Source organism: Acipenser ruthenus, chromosome 29 (genome assembly GCF_902713425.1).
Source record: "Acipenser ruthenus chromosome 29, fAciRut3.2 maternal haplotype, whole genome shotgun sequence".
NCBI lineage: Eukaryota > Metazoa > Chordata > Actinopteri > Acipenseriformes > Acipenseridae > Acipenser > Acipenser ruthenus.
In genome coordinates this window covers 21,648,400-21,672,085 of record NC_081217.1, presented here as the reverse complement: position 1 = coordinate 21,672,085, position 23,686 = coordinate 21,648,400, and the positions used below count along the sequence as shown (strand labels likewise).

At 41.4% G+C, this 23,686-nt stretch overlaps 2 protein-coding genes across 2 annotated transcripts in view; one reads left to right on the top strand and one right to left on the bottom strand.

Moving 5' to 3' along the window:
* LOC131702138 (chemokine-like protein TAFA-2) overlaps positions 1-5,476 on the bottom strand; it is a 36,892-nt gene extending 31,416 nt beyond the window's left edge. Inside the window, exon 1 of the mRNA XM_059004213.1 lies at positions 4,954-5,476. The gene's annotated coding sequence lies outside the window, so the exon portion shown is untranslated. The remainder of the gene's footprint in view (positions 1-4,953) is intronic.
* Positions 5,477-11,332: 5,856 nt separating this feature from the next.
* LOC131702043 (protein phosphatase 1H-like) lies at positions 11,333-23,336 on the top strand. The gene is made up of 10 exons (XM_059003508.1): positions 11,333-11,712; positions 16,915-17,029; positions 17,296-17,616; positions 18,296-18,408; positions 19,007-19,091; positions 19,612-19,730; positions 19,937-20,000; positions 20,396-20,503; positions 21,215-21,366; positions 22,444-23,336. The coding sequence occupies exons 1-10, from the start codon at positions 11,465-11,467 to the stop codon at positions 22,589-22,591; spliced, it is 1,473 nt and encodes a 490-aa protein (XP_058859491.1). The 5' UTR covers positions 11,333-11,464; the 3' UTR covers positions 22,592-23,336.
* Positions 23,337-23,686: the final 350 nt, after the last annotated feature.

Sequence of the window (23,686 nt, the reverse complement as noted above, 5' to 3'; positions counted from 1 at the left end):
TCCGAGGTTAAATCTAGCGTTCTGCCGCTGTGCATGATGGGAGATGTAGTTTTTGGTGAATTTAATCAGAGGTTAAATCTAGCGTTCTGCCGCTGTGCATGATGGGAGATGTAGTTTTTGGTGAATTTAATCCGAGGTTAAATCTAGCGTTCTGCCGCTGTGCATGATGGGAGATGTAGTTTTTGGTAAATTTAATCAGAGGTTAAATCTAGCGTTCTGCCGCTGTGCATGATGGGAGATGTAGTTTTTGGTGAGTTTAATCAGAGGTTAAATCTAGCGTTCTGCCGCTGTGCATGCTGGGAGATGTAGTTTTTGGTGAGTTTAATCAGAGGTTAAATCTAGCGTTCTGCCGCTGTGCATGCTGGGAGATGTAGTTTTTGGTGAATTTAATCAGAGTTTAAATCTAGCGTTCTGCCGCTGTGCATGCTGGGAGATGTAGTTTTTGGTGAATTTAATCAGAGGTTAAATCTAGCCTAGGACCAGAAATACAAAAGGAAACTGGATTGAAAGGGGCAGGTCCCAGGATGGCTCTCACGTCTATAAAGACACTGGCTACACAGGCCTATGGCAGACAACTAAAACTGAAGAGCAGCTCCTGAGCTCGGGTTAAAGGACTTGCAATAATAAAAGGTAAGGGGGCTAAATAAACAACAGCACGTCCTTCTTACATAATGTGAATTCATTATAAACGCTAATGAGTAAAATACAGCATGCTTACTGATGCATCGCTAAAGTCAGGATCTGGACTGCACTGCAGGTTTGTAATATCTTATTAATAAACTATGCATGTTCGTTTAGGGTCCTTCGGGCTGGGTAAAAACTCTATGCCTTGCTACAATCTTCAAAGCAGGGTTTAAACTAGAGGCAAAAAGAAGTAAAGAAATCATTTGGTTTTAGGGTTGGGCTGTACAGAATGCCACTCGTTTTCTTATTTGATTCAGATCAATCAAACTGAATGGTGGTGCATTTAGAAACACTTCAATGAATCCCATCAGCTCAATGACAAATGAATCCCATCAGCTCAATGACAAATGTTTCGTCAGGGCATTGAGAAAGACTTCTAGTCCAACCACTTGAGATTTAATTGAAGATTTAATTCATTATCAATAACCATTTTAAATATTTAAAATCCTACGGTATAAAATATTAATAGACGTCCCTTCGGTAGGAAGACCACCACCCTATTGCAATGAAATTTGGACTGATCATAACAGCCAGGTTTCACTGTACAGCACTTCTAATAAAATACCCCACAGAGCTGACATACTGTACAGACACACAGGGTGATCCATGTTCTAACATTGGGGTCACAGCCGATATAACCTGACACTGACAGCACAGCTCACTCGAGAGATCACACCCCTACAGAGAGAGGAGTAGCCCACCTCTTGGGAAACGTGACTAGAGTATCACTCTAGTGGTGTGATCCTACATCCGAACATACCAGAACGCCTCTAAAATACAGATTTTCTTAAATTAAAATCATCAAACAAATTCACATTTTATTTGTAGACTGAACTTCTAGTAACACATACAGTAGCTAATGCATTTATCTGATTGTTTTAATGTCTTTCTTTTCAGAATGCTTTACCTTACGAGTGTTTGCATCAGAGGCAGAACGATAATGTCTGAGCTGCCTGTAGAAAACAGAACCGGAACTGCGTTCCTGTGCGTTCCGCTCCACTTCGTCCCAGGTTCTCAGACAATTTACAGTTGGATCAGTAATATGCAATCATGCTTTTTGTTGTATTTAAAAGCTTTCCTGAAGAGGTTCCACCTTTATTTTGCTTCTTGCTTTTTAATAAGGAAGCATTCTCAATGCACTGAATATTGCCATTTAGATATTTGACTAGGAAATTGGTGGCTGACTGTAGCTCTAATTGGAATTGATAAGATACCAGGAAGCAACACTTAGTTTCATTTGCATAGCCTAAATTGAAGTATAATCAAAAGATATTCAACGCAAGAAAATGTAGCCAGCGATAATGTTATAAGAAGAAAGTCTCTTAATGGAAACAGCAGTAAAATGTTAGCCATTCTCTCACATTTTTAATGTATACCATTAAAGTACCTTACAATAAGGCGACAGAGAGAAGTGGTTTATTGATCTGTAGCGCAATGCTTCAAAATCTCCATGTTCCCAATTACTGAAAAATACAAGCACTTTCAGCATGGAAGCTAGACCAGTTAAAATGCCAAAGCTGACCAGAATTAAACGTTAAAGCATTGGCTAGCAAGAAAATGGAATACAACTGAAAAAGGTGCTCCAAAAAGAGTGCCAGGGAGATGAATGGATCCGGGAATGTTTAATGAAGGAGGATCGCAAAACAAAAAGCTTCGACCATCAATAAATGATTCCTCAAATCATTCTTTCATTTTTATCTAGGATATCCTTTTTTAAACCTTTTTAATGCTCTCTCTCTCTGTTCCTCTCTCTCTCTCCCTCTCCCTCTCTCCCCTCCCTCTCTCTCCCTCCCAGACCTCATTTTTCCCCCTCATGATGGGTCTCTTATGCCTTCATCTGTCCAAAGCAGCAGCTTGAAGAGTGATATGTTTTTCATTGTTCAGCCAACTCAATTGTCCAGTTCCCTATTTCTTTAAGACTGTCCGTATTAAAAAAGGGCCAAAAAATACTAGCATACCTAAAACTGAACCACATGATATGCATGTGCATTTAGATGTATGGGATAGAGCAATATCTTATTGTTATACATATGGATTTGTATTATAATACACATAGATAAACGACACAGCACTCATTCTCCAAGAGCAAGCCCCCTCACAGCAAACAAGAGCCTCTCAAACCTGACCTGAACACCCCTTGCATTCAGTCCTGAGCTGGTTCACTGAACCCCATTCTCAATATGCTGTTCCAATGACTGCTCTCCCCTCCCTCTGCAAGCAGGGTCATGCAGGTCTCAGTGTGGAGAATGCTATTGAAAAACACTGTGCTGTTCCAGTGACTGCCCTCCCCTCCCTCTGCAAGCAGGTTCATGCAGGTCTCAGTGTGGAGAATGCTATTGAAAAACACTGTGCTGTTCCAGTGACTGCCCTCCCCTCCCTCTGCAAGCAGGTTCATGCAGGTCTCAGTTTGGAGAATGCTATTGAAAAACACTGTGCTGTTCCAGTGACTGCCCTCCCCTCCCTCTGCAAGCAGGTTCATGCAGGTCTCAGTGTGGAGAATGCTATTGTAAAACACTGTGCTGTTCCAATGTATGACCCTGACACATGTGCGTGTGAAAACATAACTTTAGTGTGATATTCAGTCATAGTGGATTGTTGTGTGATGTCAGTTTGTATTGTTTTTAGCAGGTAGGCGCAGGAAACAAAAAAAAAGTACTTTAGGAAACTATCTGTTGCAGAAACGTAACGTTAAAGCCGCCGGTGGCTACTGTTAACCATTCGAGCCCGTGTCAGCAAATTTAAAGAAGTTCTATAGTCACTCACTTTATCATGAAGAGAGCATTAAAATAACAGGATTAGGATTCACGCTACCAAGCGGTCTGCGCTGCAATTAAATTATGTTCTCCGGGTTACAATGTGATGATGATGGTTGAGTTAATTGTTCCCTGACCTCAGAAAAGAGTTGATCAGCTTTCAGATATTTACCTTGAATGAATCGCATTAGTCTCCTAATTGAAATCGTGCGGGAAGCACAACTACTTACATTTATTGATATATCGATCGATCAAGATACCAAAATAATAAAACAATAATAATTACATGAAAATGAACCACGCGACTTATTAAAAGCTAAAACACGTAGGAAAACGGCAGTTCGCGGTAACCTTGAGCAAATTAACTGGTAAGCTATTAATAATCGTTTCTACATTTTTAATAGCCTTCCCTTCTCTGGGGCATCAGAAAACAGCCGGTGTTAGCTCCCCGGTTTGTTTACATAACCTAAGAATGTTTTAGCTATAGGTAGGCAGCAGAAAGAGGTAAGTATGCGATGTTATATTTTTAGATAAATAAAGATATATACGCCGTTTATTTTTGTATTGGAATAACGTTTTTATAAGTAAATATAATATTGGATATTTTAAACATGCGAAGAATTAAACGTGCATCTTTAAAAGCTGCTGTTTTTAAAGTGTCACCGCTCAAATGGTCTGTTCTGGTCCCTCTCTGTGTGTTGCATAAATAGTTGTCAGAATGAATTATTCTGTTTGAACCTGAAGTGACAGGTGTAATTTCCGTATGAAACGTGTACTGTGCGCTGGTATTTAAAAAAGCAAACTGCTTTCGCACTTCTTGTCCAGATCGGAACACAGTTTAATCTACCTTGTTTGAAATCCACCCGCGTATCTGTTTCTGAGACCCGGGATAGTTTTAAACCCAGTCAGGGAAGTTTCCAAACCCACCGCAAGCAATTTCTCACCGGGGGACTAATGGAATTAAATGTTATCTAATATTTCATGCAAATATTACATGAATACATTTCCATGCAAATAAAAGAACAACAGCTGCAATACTTGAGCTGAGCTGAGACTATTATTAATCACGCATAATCCAATTATCCTCGGCTGTAAACTCACGTCAGCACAATCAAACCCAGCTTAAACCATTCTGGTCTGTTTAAAATAAAAATAATAATAATAATAAAAAACGTTTAAAAATAAATATTTTCATTCTAAATGACGACTGTACGGCAGATGCACACACACACACACACACACACACATATATATATATATATATACACACGAAATGCACAGGTCGGATCTATTGCAATAAATATTGCATTTGGTATCGTTCATTGTAAGTAATTGTGTGCATTTTAATAAAATATAATGAACGAGAATAAAATGGGTATCGCAAAAAGTGCTGTACAGAACTACTGGAGAAAGAGCCTCCTGTGTCCAGCCAAGTCAAGAATATGTTTTGCAGGAGAGCTGCGTTTGTAGTCAGTCTGGCTACCTGCTGTTCTCAAACAAGTCGTCGGACACTTACCTGTTGTTGTTGCCGTGTGTACGTTTCTTTTAATCCACCCACAATTTTTTCCTTTTGTTTTCCACCATCAGAAAAAAAGCATAAATCTGAAACAATGCCTGCTCAGAAACGCTCCGCATCACTCTCGTTGCAGCTGAAGAAGTTGCATTGTGGTTATCCTGAAATGCAAAGCCCAAGTCAGCCTTAAGTACGCCGGGTGTTCCCTTACAAAGTTCCACACGTTGTTTTGCCACTATTGCAATTGCTTTTATTTTTTATCAAGACTTCATTTTAGAAATACGGTTTAAAAAAAAAAATAAGCTCACCAAAAACTATGCAGTGCTAGCTTAAACTGCCCCCCCTCTGTCCTGGGATGGTCCCTCAAAACAACCGTTGAGCACTAGTGTACTGATGAAGACGGTGTTTTCTGGCGGCCTCTGTTCTGTGGTTAGAAACAGATGCTGGGATTTGAAGAACCACGGAGATGCTTATCAAGCCGGGTTTGTTCACAATTCACATTCAACATCTCGAAGTCCTCAGGGGACCGATAGAGAGAGAGAGAGAGAGAGAGAGAGAGAGAGAGAGAGAGAGAGAGAGAGAGAGAGAGAGAGAGAGAGAGAGAGAGAGAGAGGATAATCCTGCAGTGGCCTAGCACCACCTAGCGGCCACAGCTCAGTATAAAAACCTGTTATTTGCCATGCATACTGTTTGTGACGCATCACACATACGCATCAAGAAGCATGTGGCCGAGTGGTCTGCGGACGCGTCCTGCATAGCGATAGTGTGGGATAGTAGGGGATTACCCTTCCACCCAACCAAAACAACCAATCAGTAAGCGGAGGCAACAGGTCCCTGTGATCAATTAAATGCGTGGTATCAATATCACGGCTTTCTATGGCTTATAACTTATAGCTATACATGTTTTTCTTTGAGTTTTGACCTGCACGTTGTTTTTTAACCCGTTACAGGAACACTCTGTTATAGCAAGTTTCCAGTACTCGTTATTATTGGTAAACGTATATTTACACGTAGTGTATTTATTGTGCGGTGTTTGTACATTACAGTAACATAATGTGTATAGTGCATACAACTGTATACGTATTATCACCCTCACTGTTAATTATTAACGCCATTGGTCTAAATGCACTAATATAATGCATGATATGTTTTGTTTCAATCGGGTCACTATTGAAGATCTTACTGTAAAAATGATGCCAGCAGGAGTGCGTACAGTTTTTATCGTTGATAGCATTAATGTCGACAGCATGTGTCAAACTCTCCAGGTTGTTCAGCAACATCAATGTATTCATCTTTGAATCTGCTGCCTGAGTCATAATTAATACCACACAGTGAGAGTTTAGATTAAATATTTTAATGCTGATGAGAAGAATATACAAACATTAATACAGCTGGCAAAATATGTAAGTGGCAGTGTTGTGAAGATGTTCTTTCCAGCGGCAGTGCATTTGTTTAAAGCTGTTGCTCTATGATAATGACTAATGGCTTCAGAAGTCCATTTAATTCCCGCACTTAGGCTCTCGCCTCCACTTGCTATCTCCTAAAAGCACTTCAGCAATGTTTTTGCAGGGTGGATCATGGCAATTTATTAGCTTGCCATTTTTCTGTCGTTATCCTTTCAACGTGGTGCCGTTTATAAAAAAAAAATGCAATAACACTACTGGAGTTAGGTCGCCTAGTGATCTAATTATTCACTTGCCCTTTTTTGTAATACAAAAAAAATACAAGAACAACTGCTTATCCTAGTAGCTGATCTACTCCAGAGCCTGGTCTAGTCAACACTTAAAGGATCCCACTACAACAACAACGGGGCTTGGTAACCCTCTCATAGATAAAAGTTCACCCCGGTATCTTTTACAGTTTTCCCATGCTTCTCCCAGGGCAATGCGTTTACTATGGTTTACAATGGTGTGCCGTTTTTATTAATATGCATGCCCTCTCTGGTCTTTACAATGCTTACCAATGCTTTACAATGCTTTCACTGTGCGTTATTTCCACTATGGGGAACTTCTATAAGGGTTTATACCATTGTGTCTTCTGGTCTTGGCGGCTGTGCTTTTAATAACCGCTAGGGTCATTTGTGATCTCCTTTTTAAAAACCTTTAAACGCTGTCTTCCTTATTCTGGAGTATATTGGTTCAGCTCCTGTTTAGCTCCTGTTTAGCCCGGTCTCCAAAGTCATAATGTACTTTTTTTTTGTAAAACTGAAAGCAGTCGTGTGTTCAGCAAAGGTCCTGTTAATGGATTTCGTTTGCTTTTCATTTAACGGTCATCTAGTTTTGTGTAACCTGTTGAATTATTGAACAGTGACAGCATCTAATACGCATGCGATGCATTATTGAGGCTCTTTCACAGTTTAGTGGTAGCACTTCTTCCACTCATCAGATCTTCCTGAGCCCAACACTTGCAGGCCTTGCAAGTGCATTAGCTTTCGCTGTTGACAGAGCCAGTGTTTTAATGGCCTTTTCCCTGATATTTTTAGATGGGAAAAAAAATCAATTTCTAGTACAGCTGAGAGCCTTTGCATTCTTCTCTATGGGGACTGTTGAGCACAACTTGGCTCTGTAAAGGAGGTCAGACACATGTATTGATGGCAGAGCATGGAGGGGAGACACACAGAGAAGTCTTAAAAGCCTTACTCTCTTTTTTTAAAAGAGAATAATAGCAGTTGACAGTTATCCCAGCGTTCTGACTTGCTTGCGTGGTTTTGGCACCTGGCCTCGCTTTAGGGGCACAGGGTGAACATTCGATTGCCATATCTCTGAGAGATCATCGATTGTCTGACACCATCACGGGTCTCTAAAGGAATGATTTACAAAGCACTTTCATTGGGAGTGACTTTTCAAACCATTCTCCCACATGTTATATTAGATTGTGCCATGTGATAAAACACAAAACAAAAATCTCATTTAAAATAAGCATTGCATTTGCATTGGTAAACCCCGCAGGCAAGATGAATATTTGTAATACCCAACGCCTAAGAAGATTATTTCAATGTGTTCTAACACAAGAGACAGGAGTCATGAATAATTTCGTGCTTTGCAACTGATTTTAAAACCAGGTTAATGCCTGGATGCCTAGTCTTGGTTTGCCATCTGTTTGTTACAATGAATGTGTCTGCCTAGGAAAAGGTAAAGTACTGTACTGGAAATATATTTTGGAGAGATTTGTGAATGCATGGAAGACATGGAACTACTAAAGGTACACAAATGCCTTTAAATTGCTTGATATATTCATGTTGTTCACAAGCATTGTGTGTGGTTCTGTTGGATCAATAGTGAGTTATTAACATTTTTCTTTAAATATGCCTGAATTTATTTCACTGACAAAGACTGCAGATAAGCGCTTGGTTTCGCTTGTCACTGGCATAGAATATATTTTTCTGAAATGATTTGGGAGAAGGGATTTTGTGTGAGGTTCAGACCGAACTGGAGATGATGCATGACTGAGACAAACAGATACAGTGAAACTCATTGGGACCAGTCATGGGTGGCCTTATTAAAGGGGTGGTAGTACCACTGAACGGGACATATTCAACTATTTCATCCATTTGGTGCTAAATAGATAATATGATGGGGGGTGGGCTGCTCGTTAAAATCTTTCATTACCTCAGTACCTTTAAATATGCTTCAATTAGATTTATTTAGCACACCACAGGGCTGCTGTAACGGAGCTACAGGAGATCGCTTCTTTGCATTTCTTTCAGCTGTGAAGCGAGCGCTAAGGGGGGTAGGAAACATGGTTTGCACCTCGACGCCTCGACGCAGAAGATAGGAAATTAATGGATTGAAAAACGCAGTGTGAATCCTACTGTGCAACAACCCCCATCGCCAATGGAAAATCAGGAGTGTGCAATCCTGCAACTGTTTTACCCATCCAAGTAGCATTATCAGTCATCCAAAAGAAGACCATGACTTTCTTTGACCGCAGTGTGAGTAAGATACAGCCTTGTGTGGCAATGGAATTTCATAGTTTCAGCCTGTCAATCAGAGGTGTTATAATGTAGTCGTCTACACTTTGTTCTTCAATAACATAGCTGTGGACCCCTTTCACAGAGCTGTACTCATCAATATTTTTTAGCAGTCTCATTATAACTATTTCAATCTCTTGGCCTTAGTGCTACCACACTGACATGCACTGACTGGTGAAGAATGTTCTTAATAGTGGGTATGAGTCATAACGTATGACCACATATGCAAGCATTGAAGGTTTCTGTGATTTGCTTAGTGTAGCTCTGTGGCTTGTCACAATACGCTGTACAAGTCTGTAGGCTTGCCCCTGTCTTGATCGGCTAAAGTTTCTGCAAATAGCAATTACTTCTTTTAAATATAGGAGTGTCAGGTGCTGAAACCAGGAAAATAAAACTGCTTGTTGTAATCATTCTCCTTGTACTTTGGCACCATCTAGTGGTAGCAAACATACAGTACAGTTGCTTTTGCATAATGTCCTTGGGAGAGGGTCTGTTGGAGAGTACCCGGGGTGTGTAAAGCAGTGCATACCCAGGCTTCATTCTACAGAACGTTTAGTTTGACTAACAGCAGAGACTTTCAGAGCAGATCTTGTGACACTGTAAGTCAAAGCCGGCCTGCCTTGTGTTCTTCAGTAAAGCTTTCACTTCAGTTTGATCGTGCGCACATCGATGAGACAGCAGAGATCCCTGCCTCTCATCTCCGCTTCATATTAAATTGATACACGTTGTCTGACGCAAGTCGGGAGCTCCTCTTGTCTCTGTGCGGATTCTAGGGGAATGAATGATTCATGCCGAACTGAAAGAGAAGCACGCAAACTAATAACCAGCCATACATATTAATAAACCCTCAAGCAATAACGTTAAAAAACCAGCCGGATTGCTATCTCTGAACAATCCTGGCAGATTCTGACAAAGACAGAATAGACTCATAATAACGGGCTTTGGAAACAGACTCGGCTATTTACCGGCATTAAAGGACGCTTCTCCTTTGATTTATTCACTGCTATTTGAATGCAATTAGAGAATAGTCCTTGGTAGACTATAGGCCTTAATTGTATGTGTTATCCAAGTCATATATCTTACAGAAACACACACACATAAACACTTCATGCAGCGAGTAAGTGTAACCAAACATCTTCATAACAGGAGCTGAAGTCTCTCATTAATATGCAGACTCCCACTGCATAGCAGTTTGCTCTTATTCCCACCGGTGATGATGACACACTCTGTTGTTCAGACTCGTTGTCAAATCTACGTTTAAGAGATATTATTAACAACAGAAGATCTACGCAAACAGCGTTTGCAAATATCCGCGTAGTAATCGGGGGGCACTCGATACAAGTTTCTGTAATACATAAATCAAAGGCTAGATGGCAGCGAAGAGCTTTTAAACAAACGCTTGTTATGAGTAGAGTATTACTTATCACACTGAACTCACAAAAAGTCACTACTGATGCATCCAGCAAAGAAAGCGGACTCTGTGCTAGCGGTGGATAGCGTAGAGCAAACCATTTGAAATGTGTCTTTATATATAAAACAACCATCTTCCCTATATACTGTGTATATACACACAATACAGATGAATAAAGGAAAACATACGGATAGACTCAATATCACGAAGGGTTCAATGGAAAGGGTTTGTAGACAGTTACATCATTAACTGTGTAGTAAATTACATCACAAGCACATTGACAACGGTATGTGAAACACACCAACACGCTGAGAAGTCGGCTCTGTGTAAGAACCACCGCTGTCACGTCACTTTATGCGATCAAATGTTTCTACTTTGCCCATACTATTTTCCCCTTGCACTGCGCATGACAGATTTATTTATTTATTTATTTTCCTTCCAGACCGAGGATGGCCTTCAAAAACATATACCTGTCTTTGGATATGAAATACGTGTTCTGTAAACTATAAGCAACCTCAAGTACACATTTGTAAAATTGTTTTGCAAAAGTAGCATACTTATTATTATTATTATTATTATTATTATTATTATTATTATTATTATTATTATTATTATTATTATTATTCGTCATGTTGTTGATATTAGTTTGAAAATAAGTTAATTGTATTACATTATTTTAGTTATAGGTACAGATTAAATTTTGGTACAGGTAGCAGATTTTGACAAGGTAGCAAAATTTGACGCTTATACATGTCAGATTTTGACGAAGTAGCAAAAATGTTACAGCGGTTCTTAACAGTTTACACCATAAGCATAAAACAGTTTAGAGCTTAAATACTTCCAGATTTAGAATCGTACTGTCTGTGGCATTTGTATAAACTGTATCCGTTGCTTTGAAGTGCATGGCTTTGAAATAATACGAGAGAGAGAGAGAGAGAGAGAGAGAGAGAGAGAGAGAGAGAGAGAGAGAGAGAGAGAGAGAGAGAGAGACTTTATCACGCGTCATATGAGGTCAGTATTTACACAGACAGACTGCGCTTCCTCAATTGCAAGGGATCTGAGCTCTGTTGGTAAATGTGAAAGTGTTGATTTGAGTTAACGTGCTGTACCTGCTTGCTGGTTGCAGACACAGGATGATCAGCAAAGTTAAAAACGCAATGTCGACTTTCGTCGGGGGGGTCCGGGCGAACAGCCATCATCACGGTCCTGGAGCCGCTCACGGCCACGAAGGAGAAGCGTTACCTTTGAAATTTCCGTACTCCAGACCCGAGTTTTTGCAGCTTACACCTGAAGATCTACAGTACTCAGCTGATCACACTAGGAGACCGATTTTAACCTCCGGGGCAGATCGGAAACTGCTGTGGCGTTCAGGATACGCAGAGTAAGTGGGCAAAGTTCATCTGGATATTTAGTTCATCTGGATATTTTTTTTGTACAGACACAGTGTGCGCAATTATTATTTAAATGTCGGCACTTAGATTAAAATCGACTTGGTAATGAATATTTAAATGCATGTTGGGGTTTAAGTGCTCCACAAACCCTCCAAAAAAAACTTAGAAACTATTTGTTATTACAGTGTATTCCTTTCTGTATAATATAAATGTCCTTTTGGTTTATTTCTAAGCATGTATCTCACTATCTTATTGTATCTATCTAATATGTATTTAACATGTCTCGCTGTTCAGCCACAGCGCTATAAAGTTCTTGTGTAACAGGTAATAGAATCACACCTGATCCCACGTAAATGGTTTAACGGGAAGTTGAAATACAGTTAGGAAAAGATGACGACTGTGAAATAAAAAGGTAGACTTTTAAACACAGAGGTAATCACCACCACCACCACCACTTACTCAAGGGTTTCAGTTTCTTCAAACAGACTTCTGAGTGTTTTATTCAAATTGAATTTTGGAGTCGACTAGAATGAGGCTTTCCCAGTTTTAAAAGACTGCTCCTGTAAAAATACGTATAGATTATTTTTAGGTTCGATTAAAAAGCAAATGAAAGCTGTCAGACAGGGTGTCAGCTTTTTAAGGAAGAGGAGCTCCATTTCTTGGGTTTAATGCCCTGTCATTGCAGGTGTGGCAAATAGCGCTCGGAGTGTGAAACACACCTTTAATCACAGCTAGCAGACACACCAGGTATGCTGGTGAAAAAAAAAAAGTGGATTATTGTTCTCAACTGAAACCTGGCTATTTACGCCAAGCAACCAAGAAAACACAGCCCTAATACAGCTACAGGTCATAGAGTTTCTTATAACACACAATACTGAACAGCCGCACAGGGAACTGCACCTGTGGGGCTGTATAGAAATACAGGGATACATTTCTGAAACACACTTTCCAATCCACTGCATGGCTCTTAGGGTTGCCACCTGGTCCCATAATTTCGGAACACTTTGGGGCGGGACGGGGTTTTTAGGTTGCTCTTAAACTGAAGGCAACTTCAAAATCCGGTTCTGTCTCGCTGGTGTGAGTTTCAAGCCCTGAAATGGCCATGCTTATACTTCAATACAATTTGTAAAAAGCTGATTTTAATCTTGCAGTGAAGATTTCTAAATTGCATGCGTTTATAAAAGACAGGAGGTGTAGTGGGATCTGTCGTGTGGTCACCTAGGAAACCACCCCAGAGGAGCTGTTCTGTTTCACGTTGGAAGTCTATTGTCCTGCCTTAAGTAGGAAATTCAAAATGAATTAATGAACCGGAGATAAAAAGGGTTCAGACAAAGGCTTGATATGTTATTGTGATTATTCAGAGCTGCGATAACATGGTTCAGATTGTTCTATTCACTGTCCTCAAAGGGATTCTGGCTACTGAAATAATTCCTTCAATCTGGATCACCTGGTGAAGGCACGACTGCGTGCTGTGCAGAGGGAGTCACATGGTCAGGGGAGCACAGGTTTGCATGGTGTGCAGAGGGAGTTGCACAGTCAGGGGAGCACAGGTTTGCGTGGTGTGCAGAGGGAGTCACACAGTCAGGGGAGTGCAGGTTTGCATGGTGTGCAGAGGGAGTCACACAGTCAGGGGAGCACAGGTTTGCATGGTGTGCAGAGGGAGTCACACAGTCAGGGGAGCGCAGGTTTGCATGGTGTGCAGAGGGAGTCACACAGTCAGGGGAGCACAGGTTTGCGTGGTGTGCAGAGGGAGTCACACAGTCAGGGGAGTGCAGGTTTGCATGGTGTGCAGAGGGAGTCACACAGTCAGGGGAGCACAGGTTTGCATGGTGTGCAGAGGGAGTCACACAGTCAGGGGAGCGCAGGTTTGCATGGTGTGCAGAGGGAGTCACACAGTCAGGGGAGCACAGGTTTGCGTGGTGTGTAGAGGGAGTCGCACAGTCATTATTTATTTTAGCAGACGCCTTTATCCAAGGCGACTTACAGAGACTAGGGTGTGTGAACTGTGCATCAGCTGCAGTCACTTACAACAACGTCTCACCCGAAAGACGGAGCACAAGGAGGTTAAGTGACTTGCTCAGGGTCACACAGTGAGTCAGGGAGTGAGCCAGGATTTGAACCGGGGACCTCCTGGTTGCAAGCCCTTTATTTAACCACCGGACCACACAGCCTCCAGGTTGTTGCCAGGCATGCTATTATGGGGTGGGCTACAGGTTTGTTTATGAAGCAATTACAGTAACAGGCAATTAGAAGATTACTGTACACGGACTGATATTACCTTCTTTAATGATTTCATTATTTACTTTTCAAGCACTTGAGGTTTTTAAATAACACCTAAAGTGACAGTTGAGTGTCTCTGACAGAATGTGCTGATCCAGTGATAGCAATGTACCAAAACACCATTAGCAGGAAGTCTGAGGGCACCAGAACAGGAAGTGCAGAGACTGTTACCATGACGATAAGCAGCCGCGGTCAAGACGTGAAAAGTTGCTCCATTACACAGTACTGTTTGTGTCGAAAGACTGAAAGGAACTATATTAGTGAACTGGTCAGTAATTCATGCTTTTCAAATTCGAATCTGTTTATAAAAATAATTTGCTATTAAAGTCATGTGGAATGAAAAGACTTCAATACTGTTTTTTTTTAAAAAGCGCATTTTAGAAGATAAAAATACTGTCATTTTAAAAAGCAACTAGCTTTCTTAGTAATTGTTTTTAGTAGCCTTGTGTGCTGTTGCTCAGATATTGTGTTGATTTATAATTTGTTTTGTATGAACTAAGACAGTTTTGTTCTGGTTCTCAGGTCTCAGAATTCTTTAGAACGCTTGCAAATATATAAAAAAAGATATAATGGAAAGAAGATTTTGTCTCCTGCGGGTTAGGGAGAAAAGGGGACTTCTCATCACTCTACAGTGACCCCTACTGGTGCGGTGAGCTCAAACTCACAGCTGTAGGACTGCCCTTTGTCCTCCAGAGGCCGCTAGCTTGCCAACATCCGCTCTCAAGTTAATATTAAAGTTAACATGTAGAAATAGACATATAAAATGTTGCAGTAGCAGTCTGGATCATTTTTTTTTACTGCAGCATCTTGCTGTTTATAAGCAACGCTGCTGGAACTCTGAAGCAGGTCTGTTGTTCTCACTGTAATTGTAGCAGAGAGTGTGTGCTTCTGCAATTTAGCTCGAGTCAGTAATTCTTCTGAACCGGAGTTTCTCAAATCGAGATTCCTATAACCATGAGGGGTGGGGGGGTAGAAAGAGGAAACGTAACACCTTGGTTCCTCTTCTGTAGGTACTGGTCTGAACTATCATAGGTGACTAATGTATTATTCTTGTTGTTCAGAATCACTTTGTACACATTAACCCAGGGCGGTCCAATCGCAGTGCTGGAGGACCATCCCACTGCTTCAGGGTCTGGCTGGAGGGTTAATGGGTTCAACTAAACAATTTAGAACAGGGTTGGAACAAAGACCAGGAGTGGAAGGGCTCACTTACCCCTGCATTACCCGGTCCCACTGGAGCCAGTCTACCCCTGGTGCATGTATTTCTTCCATCCACTAGGGGCAGAGTGTCACAGGGGTGCATCTCTGAAATGTGCAGTTTTGGAAGAAACACATTATCTTAAAACGTGCTATATGGTACTGCGTTAAAGAAAGTCCTCAGTTTCCATGCCTTACGCTTGGGAAATATGTTTTTGTGTTTCACTTAGAGAAATAAAAGTGAAATATTGGATAGTTAAAACGCTGTTATACATTGCTGAAGATATATAATGCAGCACAGTATAGTTTTGACATCATTCATAATTTCAGTGCATAAGTTGTTCTGTGTGTGTGTGTGTGTGTGTGTGTGTGTGTGTGTGTGTGTGTGTTCCGTTTGCATCAGTTCCATTCTTGTCTGCTGATAGAGGCCTGTGGTATTCCTGTACCACCCTGCACAGTCTCTGTGGATCTATAGCTGAAACTCAGCTACCTGTTCCTGTTCATTTCATGAGCTCTCCGTTTCCAGATCTCCAGCGCCGACGTCTGATTCATAAGCAGATTAAAAACACCATTAAATTCTTCCCAAAACAAAACAGCTACTGTACAGATGATCACCAACGAATCCCAAGGCACTACGATTATTGTGGCTTTGTTATCCGGGACGTTATTGATAGATTTGGACACATGTAGGAGGACAATCAAGTGATTGTTCCCTGGTTTAATATTGAAAGGGAAAGGCTGAAAAACAATAGCTACGTTTTGTAGGCAGACATAAAAAAATAATGGTTCACTTTGTAACTTGGCACAGCAATGAAATATCAGCAATGTATTCATGTTTAAATTCCGATTAAACATGATCTTCTGTTTCAGTCACTGCATCCCTAGCACCGCTGTGGCCTCAGTGGAGCTCTTAGATCATATCTAAGCACATCTGCATCACTCCCAGTGGATGTCAGGAATACTGCATGTGTTCTATGTGGAATTTCTTGCAGATGATTACATATGCTATTTCTTATATACTCCAGCACTACAATCCAGACGTCATCAGCTGGGGTATTTGCTGTATTTTCAAGTGCAATTCAACCCCACGCAACAGCAACAACAAAAAAATCCCAAATATATAATGCTTCGTTCTTTTTGATTGCAAAATGACAAATCTAGTTCAACAGCTGATCGGATTAATCGCCTCGTCAGCTTTTATGCCGTTCCCTCGGCTGCCTGAAAATGCCGTTATCTCAAAGCCGGATTATAATAGCAAGCCACTTGTAATCAGTGGAAAGCAGGATGTTGGCGTCATGCAGCATTGGGATGCATTAGTGCTAATGACATGGCGGAACAAACAGTAAGGAAATTGCACAATGTGTGCTGTATATAAGCCCTGGAGCAGTCGGTGTTAGTTAGTTAATAGATTCATCTGTGCTCCGATTGGCTGAAACAATCTAGAGCACTCTATCAAACCCAATGGTGGATCTTTCAACTGGAAAACTTTCTCAATGCCCACAATGGTGAAGTTAATGTTGGTTCATTTCAAAGCTGAAGACCAGATTGCTAGCCAGAAGTATCTTGTAATATTCACACACACACACAGCACTGTACAGTAGTTGTGGATGACTGGTGAAACGCACAGGCTCCATTGTTAACAGCAGCAGTAGTCTTGTGGTTTCAGGGCAGCCTTGTCTCTCTAGTCATGGGCTCTCCTGCTTGTGTGTTCTCAGAGTAATCAACGCTGGAAAGAGCTCCTTGAATGAAGACCAAGCCTGCTGCGGGGTGGTGTGTGTGGAGAAGGGGACTTCCAAGGAGCACAGCAGCACACTCAAAGCCAGGGAGGATGTAGGTGACATGTGATGAAATGTACAGCTATGGCCAAAAGTTTTGCATCACGCTACACAATGTCTCAAGGAAGTGCAAAGTGGGTAGGGTTCATGGCATTGCTTTGTTACCTGCAATTGCTTTAAACTGACCGTGGCGCTGCACCATTCTGATAGTGTTTCCACTGCTGTTTCAGCCTTCGTAGTCCAGTTTGAATGCAATGGCAGCAGCAGTTCTGAGACTGGAATTGTTGGGAGACTAAGTGACTGACTTTGCTTGTGTTTCAGGAGGCGAATGGGGTCCTGTTTCATTTCTGGGCTTTGTTTGATGGCCATGCTGGTACAGGGGCTGCGATTATGGCCTCCAAGCTTCTGCATGTCCATATTTGCGATCAGCTCCAGGAGATCATGGAGCTGCTCCTCAACCCCACCGTGGCCCCTTCGATCATCCTGGGGGAGGAAGCCAGACCCCTGACATCAGAGCCCAGGAAAACATCCTCCCCAGAGGAGGGGGGCGGCGCCCAGCCGGTGGAGCGGTTTCACCAGGAGAAGGCAGTGTCGCTGGAGAGCCTGGTCATTGGTGCAATAGAGAACGCTTTCAAACAGATGGTAATAATTATTCCGAAATCTGTAATCACTGTTAGGGGTGAAACATTTTCATCGTGGTCAAAAACTCAGTGACCTTAAATATCTGTTTCCAGGTCCCAATCATGCTGTCTGACCATTGGAGTAAGATTGCACATACAGCTATGGCCAAAGGTTTAGCATCACCCTACAGAAGGAACTCATTTTGCTTCATAAAGTCGATTGAAACCTGCTGAATAAAGATACCATATTGAGTTACACACCGCTTTGTAGTTTTCCATATACTTAACGAAAAACTGATACAAATGTTAAACTAGAAGAAGACCTCTGACATCTGCTCTCGTGTTTCTGGGTGTAAAGAGGCGATTGGCTTGGTCTTGGGATCAGGGGACGCCCACTGATCTTCAGTGCAGCTGAGCTGTTGAGGGTAATAGCTGCGGTGAAGGAACGTAATTGGACAGTCTACACTGGGGAGGAAGTCATTGGGCACTCTGTATTTGTAATGCAGATGGCCACCAGGGCTTGATTTGAACCCTTCAGAACCGCTAGGAAAAAAATCCTTCCTCGCAATAAAGCCTCTGCCATTTTTGCTTCGTGGCCTTGTGTCATGAAACATTTGGAAGGGGAAGTGGGCAGATCACAAGACCCTGCGGATTGTGAAAGAGTGTTCTGAGTGCTTCCTCTTTTCTTTTGTCATTTGAAGGATAAGCAGATCGAAAGGGAAAGGAGCTTGCACAGTATCACAGGGGGCTGCTGTGCACTGACTGTGCTTCATATGGTGGGGAAGCTGTATGTAGCCAATGCAGGAGACAGCAGGTGAACTAGAACAGTGTGTTTAACTGGAGTCCAGGTTCACAAACCAGTGTCATGTGCCTTTCGCATATTGGATGTACTACATATACAAACACATATAACTTACTGTACATGATATATCACATGGTAATGTATTACAGAGAGAACTACATCCTCTTTATGGAATTATAAATAGAAATGGACCGCTGACAAAGCACAAAGACACGGCAGTGTTGTGAATCTGACGCAGTGTCAGTCTGCTTGTTTCGTGAACCACATCATACAAAATCCAACCATTCATTTTAAAAGCATGATATTTATTTATTTTATTATACCAACAGTTAAAAAAAACAAACACCATATTCTGCGCAAATGCGACTATCATCTACAGAATAAATCAAAAGTTTCTGTAGCACATGTGGACAGCATACATCACAAATACAGGCAATGTAACTGATCACATTAAAGTAAAATGCAGTTTGCCTAATCCAGGCTGGTAGGCAGTGGTCTAGTGATCTGTGTTTCATGATTCCAGTAGCTTTACTCTTGTATTTACAGCAGTGCTTAGGGGTGTATGCAATACATATCATTGTGTCATTTCCAATGCTCTTTCCCACTGCAGGGCTATTATCATCAGGAACCAAGAAGTCATCCCAATGTCCAGTGAGTTTACCCCTGAAACTGAGAGACAGCGGCTGCAGTATTTAGTAAGGAATTCTTTTCTGAAGATATTGATGTAGGAAAGGTAGCTTGTTTGTTATCAAACAGTAAAAAAAGAAAATGCGCTACAGTCATTTAGTTTCAATTAAAAAATAATCTTTTACTATTTTTACACTGTACAGTTATGTGTACAAATGCATTTTTTTAAACTCATGTCTCCAAACATGTCCAGTTTAGTGAGGGACTACTGATTATGAAAACCTTTTTGATAGAAAAATATTTTTTATTTGGGGGTAAAGGGGAGGGGGGGGGGGCACAAAAACCTGCTGCCGGCCCTGCTTAGAGGCGACCCAAAAAGTGCTTGAAAAGTCAAGCCTTTCCCCGTGTCTTTTAGTCTAAACATTTGTCATTTAAATGAGTCTGTTTCTTTCAGTATTTCTAAATTCAGCACAGTTGAGTGTTTTGTAGTTCTGGTTGAAATGTGTTCTTGAAAGTCACCGCTGAAATGAATGATTTCTCGAAGCTGGTAGGTTATTCCGAGCTCTTCTCCGTTGTTTTTGTTGGCAGGGCTTCTTGAAACCGGAGCTCCTCGGGAATGAGTTTACACACATCGAGTTTCCACGGAGGATCCAGCACAAGGAACTGGGGAAGAAGATGCTGTTTCGAGATCACACAATGACTGGCTGGTAAAGATTACTGTGCGATTCAACAGCAGGGAACGAGGGCTCTGCCAGACCAATCTGTTTAAAAATAATACTTAAATGTAGAGCTCTGCAAAATGGTCTCCAGGTTTGGTAGTGCTGCAAGCTGATGGCATTCCTATGCACTGATCAGGCTGTTGAAGAGTGCGAATGGTTAATCGGTTGTGATGCCAGATTTGTGCTTCTTTCAGGGCATATAAGACAATCGAGGAGGAAGATCTGAAGTTCCCACTTATTTACGGAGAAGGCAAAAGGGTAATTTCATTTTACACAGTTTGATGGTTAGTAAATCTTCATTTACTTTTTTTTTGTTACATTTGAGAAGCTTATTTTAAATCCCTCCTTTAACATTTTTATGCATTCTGAGTGCTAGGCCCTTTCACTAGAGATAACGGGGTCTTGTGTGTCTTAGAAAAATGTTAAATAAAATAACAGTCGGTTTATAGTCACAGCGTTTTTGGTGTTCTCGATTATGTCTGTGTGGACAATAAAAAACTTACCAGCTTCTCATCCCAAAAACTTTTTTCTTTAAATTAGAGTTTGGTGCCATCTGGTGGTGAAATATATATTTTTTAATTTTCTTCACACTGTTTGGTCCCTAACGTTTCTCAATGGCAGTATTTACCCCCTTTTGTTTGTTTGTTTTCCAGGCGAGGTTGATGGCAACGATAGGAGTGACCCGAGGGCTCGGGGATCATGACCTGAAAGTCTACAGCTCCAATATCCACATCAAACCCTTTCTATCCTGCTGTCCAGAGGTGAGCACAGCTGGGGTTAAACAGAGTAGCATTGCTGGGTCTCCCCTAGTAAAAGCACTGCGACAAGCAATGGTCACTTCCCCTAGTAAAAGCACTACCACACGCAGTGCAGGGTGAATCAGGGGTGGACCCACAGTGGCATTGCTTTGGCCTTTGTGCCCCTTCGGGGTTAGGGAGGAAAATCCTCATTGCACTCCAGCACCCCCTGCTGGTCAGGTGCTCAACTCCTGGGTTCAGCAGCTTGGTAACATAAGTTGCTTAGGTTCGGAGGGTGAAAAGAAGCAGTTGACTTGACGGTGGTTAATCTTGGTCCTTGGCTGTTTCACAGAAGTGAGGGGAATTTCAAATTTGGCAGAAAAACAGGGGTAAAACTAATACAAAATGTTGAACAAAAGGATTAAATTAATTTTTTTTTAATTAGTTCTCCCTAAGTAATAGAAATCACTGTTGACCCTTTCGTGCATAGCGACCTCTTATGGGGACGGATAAAAAAATAATTATTTATGCGACACATGGAAGACGCAAATGCATGATGACCTCATATAAGGATGACATTTTTTCCCCCATATAAACCATATTTATCGGCCTTCATCATTGCTTAGTTTCTAACTTGAACGAGGAAAGGTTTCAACTCATTTGAATTTGGTTTGGGTTTTGAAAAGCGGTTTCAGTTTCACTGCAGCGCACCCTGTTTTGTTTCCTGTCCCGCAGGTACAGGTGTATGATGTCACCCAGTACCAGCACAGCCCTGACGATGTTCTAGTGCTGGGCAGCGATGGATTGTGGGACGTCACCACAGACAGGGAAGTGGCGGACGCAGTCAGCAGTTTCCTGTCACAGTTTGAGCCCAATGACCCCATGAGGTTGGTTAGGATTTCTTAAAGAGATCGTAGCATGGATTGCAAACCGAGATCTCTTTATATATCAGTGTTTACTATAACTTTGTGTTTCTTTCAAAACTGCACATTTGAGACCTGCATAGCAAAGAGAAGATGTACAGAATTGTTTTTTTATATATATAAATTATTTTCAAATAAAAATGCAACCTTTTCTGTCTTCAAATAGCAGAAATGGGGACAAAAAGTGGAATTGACTACAGGAGTTCACCAATAACCTCAAACTTTCTTTTTTGGTCTGTTTTATCCTCAGTGACCAGAAGGTGGCACTGTGAGCCAGCATGCAAATTATGAGAGCACGTTCTCTTTTGGTTTACCTGTTGGGCCCTGTTTTTCACTTTAATTTCACGTGTCTCTGAATTTTGGAGAGAGAAGTTACTAGAGTCAGAAAGAAAGAACCTGAAAATTGTACATCTTACTTTAAAACTCCTGTCTGGTGTCTATACACTGTGAGAGTGTGCTGGGACAGTCTCAGAGACAGTGAAAGAGAAATTGATTGCAGCATGGTTTGAAAATACGCGATTCAAATCACTTTAAAGGCTTACACAAATATCTGCTACCTTGTTTTCTAAAATGTTGCTTAATTTCAGGCTAAATAAACACTGGCTCCTTTTTGGGTTCATTTTCTTTTAAAAATAGACGTTTTAAAAATACATGTGCCAGGTTTCTGAGGACAGGACTGACCCCCACACCCCACTGTCAATCAACAATGTGAATTACATTTTAGGGCTGGTTTTCATTTGAAATCGTTTATTAGTAGATTCTCGTTAGTTGCGAAATCTGTTTGGAATCTGTCTTGCATTCATTCAAATCCAACGACAGAATGACTGGGAAAATCACACAGCTTCAAATTACTATAGAATAGTCCATGCACGTTCACAGAGTCCTGAGGTTATTTTGAACTCACCATGATATTGGTTATCAGCCCACTCGAACCTTTGGCGGCTCAGCCAGGTTATTTGGCTGTCCTCATTTATGGAATTATTACTACAGTACATGAACATGCATAACGTGTCCCCCTATGGATCATATTTCTGTTTACAGGTACTCCTTGGCTGCCCAGGATCTTGTGATGAGGTCACGCGGAGTGCTGAAGGATCGAGGGTGGAGGCTAGCCAATGACAAGCTGGGATCCGGGGATGACATCACGGTGTTTGTGATCCCACTGGCCAGCCAGTGCCGGGAGAGCTGAGAGCACTTTTGTAGTGACAGACCGGTGAAGCCCCTGCATGGCCGGGTTTGTTTGTAAAGGGCCTGCTTGGCTGTTAAGTGATGACAGTAATTCTGCTGGCCCTGCTGAAGTTGTACCATATTCTTCCCCTCGGTCCCATGCTCACACCGTTCTTGTAAGCTTCTCACTGATTGAAGCAGCCTCACTTTTAAGACCCTGCATTTTAGACACACTGGAAGTTCTGGAGGTACTTTACATTGTTCCAAGGATACTTGAGACATGTAGCTGATTCACTGGTTAATCTTATACTAACCTAACAGCCTCCCTCTGCTCTGTGCTGGTGGGGTAGAGAAAGAGAAAGAGAGGCTCTTCTACTCTCATAACAGCCTCCCTCTGCTCTGTGCTGGTGGGGCAGAGAGAGAGAGGCTCTTATACTCTCATAACAGCCTCCCTCTGCTCTGTGCTGGTGGAGCAGAGAAAGAGAGGCTCTTCTACTCTCATAACAGCCTCCCTCTGTGCTGGTGGAGCAGAGAAAGACCACTTCATTAATTTATATTAAGGGTATTTAATATGGCACAGGTATACCGTACTTTTAAAAAGTGGGAAATTTAACTTTTGCACAAGAAATACATTTTAAAAAGACCTCTGTTTCAACTGTTTTATTTTTTATGTATTTAAAATGTGTATAGTTGTAATTTTTGTATTTTAAAATGATGACGCTATTCAAAGTTTCAATAAAAAAAAAAAAAATACTGATCCCTGAGTAATGTTCATTTCCATGGCAACGAACATTTTGCAAATCTCAGCAGCTGGTGAAATGCGGAAATTAGGAAATCAAACAAATTTCTGACTGAAACTGAGTACGCTTGCGTAACACTTGTAATCAAATCCCCAGGCACCTGATTGCGTAATAGCAGAACAGCTGACCTCCATAGAAAACAATGGGAGAGCTGTGTGGTCTCTGAGTGATTCTTATAATTGCCCCCATACTGTGGGTTTGTTTAATGGATAAGACTGCGTTCTGGAGCAGTTCTTCAGTTCTAGTTTATATGTAGAGATATGTAACACAGGGTAGATCAGCCAACGTGACTTTACAGATGTAAGAGAAGGGAGGGG